Below are 6,356 nucleotides of genomic sequence, written 5' to 3'. Positions count from 1 at the left end.
TGGGCCGGGGAAGAAGGACAGGCGGCCAGCCTATGGGGGCGGAGAGGCCCGGCTGCGCGTATCCAAGGAGCGCCGGGCTCCGGCTGGGGGGTGTGGCGCGGCGCCGGCGGGGGTGGGCGGGCGCGCCGGGCGGCAGGTGTCGGCGGCGTCGGCATTCGGCGGCGATGGAGCGGCCCCGGGGAGCTGCGGACGGCCTCTCGCGCTGGCCCCACGGCCTCGGCCTCCACCTCCTCCTCCTCTTGCAGCTGCTGCCGCCGGCGACCCTCGGCCAGGACCGGCTGGACGCGCCGCCGCCGCCCGCTGCGCCGCTGTCGCGCTGGTCCGGCCCCGTCGGGGTGAGCTGGGGGCTGCGCGCGGCCGCGTCCGGGGGCCCGGTTCCCCGCGGCGGCCGTTGGCGCCGCAGCGCGCTCGACGAGGATGAGGACTGCGGCCGGGTCCGGGACTTCGTCGCTAAGCTGGCCAACAACACGCACCAGGTGAGCGGGCGCCGGGCCCGGGTGCCGCCCGGACTGCGAGGTGCCGCCCCCGGGCCCCCGGCGGCCGCCTGCCCCGCCCGCGCAGCCCGCCCCTCTTTCTCCGTCCGCGCGCCTCGCGTCTCCGCCGGAGAGACCCGGGCCGCTCGCCTGGCCGCGGCCCCGAAACTGCGGCGGGCGGAGTCCGGCCCGGGAGCGGCCCGTGGGACGCCGCGGCCCGCGCGGCTGTGTTTCGTCACAGGGGAGGCAGCCTTCGACTTTCACGGCATTCTTTTTTTTTTTTTTTTTAAGTTGTCAAAATCTCTTGTGCGTCGCTGTTTTTGCGTCTGTGTAAATAATTAGGATCCAGTAGCGCTATAACCCACTAGGCAACTGGAGGAATAATTACCTCTTAAGTGCTTGGAGAAGTTGGGCTGTGCAGAAGCAAAGGTGTGTCCTCGCTGGGTCAGTACTTTCAGGGTGGGTAGGCGGGTGTTCAGAAATCCCACGGCAGTTCCTGGGTTACTGTGTGTATTTTAATAGGCAAAGGAACAAGCTTGGAAATAGGATGACAGTATATAAGTGATCTCTCTTACGTCTTCACATTTGACCTTCTATCCTGGCTTTGGACTCTGACCAGGATGTCTTCATCCTGTTGTTAACAAGATTTCCAACAGTTAGGACGCACGTTGCAGATACTCTCCTTTGCGCTAGGTCCTAGTCAGCAACTTTAGAAATTGTAGCATTTCTGGCCCTGGGGACAAGCCCCTCAACCTTTGCACGCTACTGGCCTGACAAAGCCCATTGTTAAGAAGGTCCTGGCTCCTTGCTGCAGTGCAACATGGGCATCTTCCTCTTGTTTTTCTAGAACTAACAGTTTAATTGTTGTTACCCATATTTGCACAATGTATTCTCAATTTAATATGTTCTTTGTTATAGCTCTTGCTCTTTCAAAGAGAGTTGCATGGGGGGACAGAGATGAGTGGCTAACTGCGCTTGTCCATGTATAGCCACGTTCCCTGTCAGCCAGATCTCAGTCTCCCCCTGAACTATCATTCTCCCTCTGCCTGGACTATACTTGTTACCTGTGCAGAATTCTCAGATCTGCACCCCCCCCTCCCCCTAGGGCAACTGCAGTCAGGGCACAACCAGTCAGGGGTAGCCGGGTAGCCCCACGTAAGGCATTCCAGGCAGGAGCTGTGGAAAGGTGGTGAAACTAGTGCTGACGGGTGGGACTGGTTGGATGCAGATTGGGTGGAGTGAGTACCGGGAAGACTTCCTGTTTGTGGAGGAAGAAATAATGTTGTAGACTTCCATCTCACGGTGGGGTGTTGAGAAAGGCCTTGCAGTACCGAAGCTGAACTTGCAACAGGACCACTTCCTTCCTGGAGTCAGCTGGACACAGCATTCTTACTCCATATTTGATTCTTCTCTTGCTGGTTGACCTACCTAATTTAGGACCTGCTGCTCCTCCTGAATTTATTCCTGCAGAACCTTCCTTGATTGGCTTGACTTGATACGTCATTTGTAAACTATTGGTTTTTAAAGCTAGAGGTTGAAAAAACTGGCTCAGGGGATTCTTAGGCCAAATCTACTCAAGAGCAGGTCTTAAAATTTGGTTCTTTAAGGTCCATATGAAAAGAAACTTCCCTCTGTTTCTCTCATTTTATTTAGTTACTGTTTCCAGTGTTTTGTTTTGTTTTTTAGCTTTTTTTCTTAGTCTTTCAGTGACCTAATTTAAAATTTTTTTTTTCAACTTTTATTTATTTTTTGGGACAGAGAGAGAGAGAGAGAGAGAGAGAGAGAGCGAGCATGAACGGGGGAGGGGCAGAGAGAGAGGGAGACACAGAATCGGAAGCAGGCTCCAGGCTCTGAGCCATCAACCCAGAGCCTGACGCGGGGCTCGAACTCACAGACCACGAGATCGTGACCTGGCTGAAGTCGGACGCTTAACCGACTGCGCCACCCAGGCGCCCCTCAGTGACCTAATTTTAAATAGCTCTTTTTACACTTGTTCATCGTCCATGATCTCTCCTTCAGAGATCCCATCCTATTTATAACATGTATATGTGGCCAGAATGAAGCTGTTGTTAATATTCTTCACCTTAGACATGGTTGAGTAAAGCAGGTCTTAGAGGTCCACCTCCTTTTTTTTTTTTTTAATTTTAATGTTTATTTGAGAGAGAGAGAGAGAGAGAGAGAAGCAGCACGAGTGGAGGAGGGGCAGAGAGAGGGAGGCACAGAATCCGAAGCAGGCTCCAGGCTCTGAGCTGTCCGCACAGAGCCCTACGCAGGGCTCAAACTCACGAACCGTGAGATCATGACCTGAGCCAAAGTCATGGCTTAACCGATTGAGCCACCCAGGTGCCCCAGAGATTCACCTCCTTAACAGGAATTGTTACATAGTGGTTTGTTCTGGTTTTCGCTTCTCTGTTTTCAGAAGTCATAATAAATCTTCCTGAACTATATTGAAGAGATCTAGTATTTGGGGATCTAGTATTTTATCTCACACTATAATAGTGTGAGATAAAAGTATCAGCAGGACAAAACAACTTTTTTTTTATCAGGGATATTGTATACTTTTGTACAGCTGGGAAAGTGCCATTTAGAGTAGTTTTTCATAAGATGACAGGATTCCCTTCCCAAGGAAAATCAGAAGTTCTTGGTTCTCTTCTTATTTGCTAAAATGTGCTGTTCGTGTTAGACCACATTAATCCATACAGTCAGTATATGAGAATGCCCTAAAAATGTTCAAGGTGTGCTGAATGATACCAGGAAAAGATAATTCAGACTGGACAATGAAAAGCCTCAGAAGGGTTAGCAGATCTCCTGGACCCATGGTTTGTTTGGCTTATAAGAATATGTTGGTGTTTCATCTTCCTTAAAAAGCAAGGTAGTTCTAAACCATGATAGCACTTTTCTGTTCTGGTTTAGGAGACCTGTGCCCTAATGACCTGAAACTCGGGCTCAATAAATACCCTTTTTGCCTCTAACCCAAAACTGTTTTCATACCACCCTTTTTACTGATTCTTTCCTTTAAGTGCTTGGAATGCTCATGACATGTATAACCTTTGTACATGAGAGAAATTGAGCAAGCATAGATTTTATTAATGTTGGTTGCTAAGTTGGATTGCTTCAAAACATTCCTCCTATAAGTAGCCCTTTGAGGTTAGGCATGAAAACTGTCTTAAAGAAACAGATGAAATGCCTTGGCCAGAGTTACAGTGGTTGCTGACATAATTTCCTTCTCATTCCTGGGTTCAGACCATTTGATAATTTCCTTAAAACTTTCAAAAGTTATGATTAAAAGCCAGAAAACTGCTGCTCCTTCTCTGTCCTCCCTCTGCTGCTGTCATTAACTACTTCTTTACACATAACTTCCCAACTTCTACCCCAACATCAAAGCATCTGGTTTCTTAAGTAAACAGGCCCTGTGGAGAGACTGTGTTGTGTGTATGTCAGCTCTAAGAAGAATGTGTGTGTGTGCTTGCTGGTGCTGGCAAGGCCGAGTCCAGGCTGACAGGACTGAATGTGCCTGTTGGAGGTTCAAGGAGCTGCCACTTCTAGCCTGTCGTGGATCTTTGTAACACCCGGAAATCTGAAGGTCAGTGCCTTTAGCTCCCCTGCAACTTTCTAAGTGCCTCACTTATTCCAACATTCAACCTCTCTTCATACTACCTTCCCCGGCATTCCCAGCCACACCCTCGAGTTAATCTTCTCTTGAGTCCTGTTCCACCCATTTGTTTGGGGGTCAAAGAATAGGAATTCTGCAGGATTTCCTTCTTGGTCCTGGTTGAGCAGAATGAGCAAAATCCTCATGGGATTCTACTCCCATGCAGTATACTAATCAGAACTTTAACCCCTAATGGCTGTTAACATGCCGTATGCATTGGGGATTTCAGTTACAAGTATCAGCAGATTCAATGAAGTATATTTATCTGGGGAAAGGTTAGTTAGTCCTCATCTGAAGGTTGGCTGGGGTGAGGGTAGACAGCTACCCAGGCAGGACAAGTGGCTGAGAGGGAATGCAGCGTGACAATTAGGTAAGTTCTCTGCTGACTCAAATATTTGGCTCTGTGCCTAGTGATTTTTAATTAGAAATCTGAGTCTCTTGTCTGTTTGTGGAAATAATTGGGAGAAGGCTCATGTTCTGGTCAATTTCTAATGGTTATTTTCTTTCTGTAATGATAATAATAATAGGCTCTCCATCCTGCTGTTTTGATCTGATCTTTCGTGTCAGGTTCACGGAGGCTATTAGCAGCTTCTTCTGCACTCTGCCGATTTCTAATCGGCTCCTGCCAGCAAGCATTGGATTCTCAGTGGGTGACTGCAGAGACTGTGCTCCCCAACTTTGTCCTACTTGGCCTGTTATCCTTGTGTGATCATCACATCAGGGCAATGCTTAACACTGAGTGGTAGTGGTCGGTAGGAGTAATGTCTGCTCCTCTCCCTCCCTTTCTGTGCACCCCGACCCCTCAAGTTCTGTCTCTACAGAAAGTGAACTGTGTTTTAAGACTGAAGAAATGACGTTCAAATGTTTTAGGTGATTAGAAGCTAATATTAGCGTACACAAAACTATCAAATTTAACATCTAATTTAAAAATACAGCTTTTTAAGGAAAAGGTGCTATGATAGTAGCTCCAAAAATATTTTGAAATAGTGCATTTGTAAATTTCCAAAAAAGTTTTCAGTTGCCTTCTTATCCTTTTGTAACCAGTGTTTCTTTTGCATCTTTTACTCTTTTTTAAAAATTTGGTGAAAATTGATTGAGGTGCCTGGGTGGCTCAGTCGATTAGGCATCCAACTCTTGGTTTTGGCTCAGGTCATGATCTCACAGTTTGTGGGTTTGAGCCCCAAGTTGGGCTCTGTGCTGGCAGTGCAGAGCCTGCTTGGGATTCTCTCTCTCCCTCTCTCTCTCTCTGCCCCTCCTCCACTTGCTCACTCTTGTTTTCTCTCTCTCAAAATAAATAAACATTTTTTAAAGTTTGGTGAAAATTTGTTCTTTCCCATTGTCTAGGTAGCCATGTCACTGATCTTTATGTAAATGGGTTTGAGGAGTAAAATGGGCCTTGAGGAACATGCTAGTCAATTTTAGTCAGTTTTAGACAGGTTTTGTATTGTTGTTCTAATAGTGACTGTAATCAAAGCTGGGTTAGTAATATATATCTTTGAGCTAGCTGGGTCGAGTGGATCTTCACGACAGACCCTTCAAATCTGTAGAGGTTTTTAAGTGAATGCTGGACATGTGAAGGGTTTTTTTTCTGTTGTTCTTTTTTTTGTTTGTTTGTTTTTTAAAGATTGAGGCTATTTTCCCTACTCTACTCTCAACCCTAGTCTCAGGAAACCACAGTAAAAACAGAATCTTCCATTCAGAGCCTGTGGTGTTTTGCTGAGAAAGTTTTCTGTGACTGTAATTTATTTTCTGTTTTGCATTTCACTTTCTAGCCCTCAATTCCTCATCTACAACATGAGAAATTTTGGATTAGATTTAAAATGTCTAAAAAAATTCTGATTCATATGGAAGAGGAGGAGGCCAGAGGTGGTGATCACAAATGTTTATTGCTTGATTCCAAATTTAGAAGCAAATTGCGGCTGATCTGCTTCACAGTTGAACTTGAACATAGCCTGGGATTTCACATCTGGGGGTAATTTGTTACCACCTCCAGAGCTTGCTTCACTGAAATACCAGTGTTGTTAAAGATAGCAGGAGTATTTTTTTTCATATAATTATGAAAGACCTTTGATTTGTTTATTTTTGGGGTAGTTCTTTATCATTCTTTGTTGCCTGAAGAATCTAATGCTAAGCAAATACTAACCAAAGCTTTTGGATAGTCCAAAAGCAAACCCAGTAAATATATAATAGTAAATTTGTTTTTTCTCCTTCCCTACAGTACTTTGCCAAAA

At 46.5% G+C, this 6,356-nt stretch overlaps 1 protein-coding gene across 3 annotated transcripts in view; it reads left to right on the top strand.

Annotated features, from left to right (window-relative positions):
- Positions 1–164: 164 nt before the first annotated feature.
- SORT1 (sortilin 1) overlaps positions 165–6,356 on the top strand; it is a 68,123-nt gene continuing 61,931 nt past the window's right edge. For 2 of the 3 annotated variants that reach the window (XM_023258962.2, XM_023258961.2), the window contains exon 1: positions 165–476. In XM_023258962.2, the coding sequence (XP_023114730.1) occupies positions 165–476 (312 nt within the window). Of the gene's footprint in view, positions 477–882; positions 903–6,356 lie in introns of those variants that run through there. The other variant, XM_045033251.1, reaches the window with a different exon arrangement.

This window comes from Felis catus, chromosome C1 (genome assembly GCF_018350175.1).
Source record: "Felis catus isolate Fca126 chromosome C1, F.catus_Fca126_mat1.0, whole genome shotgun sequence".
In the NCBI taxonomy this organism is placed as follows: Eukaryota; Metazoa; Chordata; class Mammalia; order Carnivora; family Felidae; genus Felis; species Felis catus.
The sequence above is the reverse complement of the archived record's forward strand: the minus strand, read 5'-3'. Positions and strand labels throughout refer to the sequence as shown.